Source organism: Eimeria mitis, genomic scaffold, assembly GCF_000499745.2.
Source record: "Eimeria mitis Houghton genomic scaffold, Emh_scaff4581, whole genome shotgun sequence".
In the NCBI taxonomy this organism is placed as follows: domain Eukaryota; phylum Apicomplexa; class Conoidasida; order Eucoccidiorida; family Eimeriidae; genus Eimeria; species Eimeria mitis.
This window is the reverse complement of record NW_013572893.1, coordinates 3,231-3,585: the sequence shown is the minus strand read 5'-3', so window position 1 is coordinate 3,585 and position 355 is coordinate 3,231. Positions and strand designations below refer to the sequence as shown.

The window sequence follows — 355 nt, the reverse complement described above, 5'->3', positions numbered from 1 at the left end:
AGCAGCAGCAGAAACTCCAGCAGCAAAGACACCAGCTGCGAGTGTAAGTCCTTAAGCAGCCACGAGAAGGCCTCGCGGGCCATCATACACTCTGGCCTGCTGCTGCTGCTGCTGCTGCTGCTGCTGCTGCTGCTGCTGCTGCTGCTGCTGGTGGGGTTGATGGGGTTGATGGGGGAGGGAGGGATTGGGTTGCTGCTGCTGCCGCTAGAAGCAGATTCACCGTAAAAAGATGAATGCTGCTGCTGCTGCTGCTGCTGCTGCTGTTGCTGCTGCTGCTGCTGCTGCTGCTGCTGCTGCTGATAGAAAGAGGCAACAGAACGACCCCCTTGACACAGAAGACGCTTGCGCCGAAGGA

General features: G+C 58.9%; 1 protein-coding gene across 1 annotated transcript in view; it reads right to left on the bottom strand.

The window, feature by feature from the left end:
- EMH_0076240 (uncharacterized protein) overlaps window positions 1-355 on the bottom strand; it is a gene marked incomplete at both ends in the record, with an annotated part of 2,792 nt that overhangs the window by 160 nt on the left and 2,277 nt on the right. Inside the window, one exon of the mRNA XM_013499706.1 lies at window positions 3-355. Within this exon, the coding sequence (XP_013355160.1) occupies window positions 3-355 (353 nt within the window). The remainder of the gene's footprint in view (window positions 1-2) is intronic.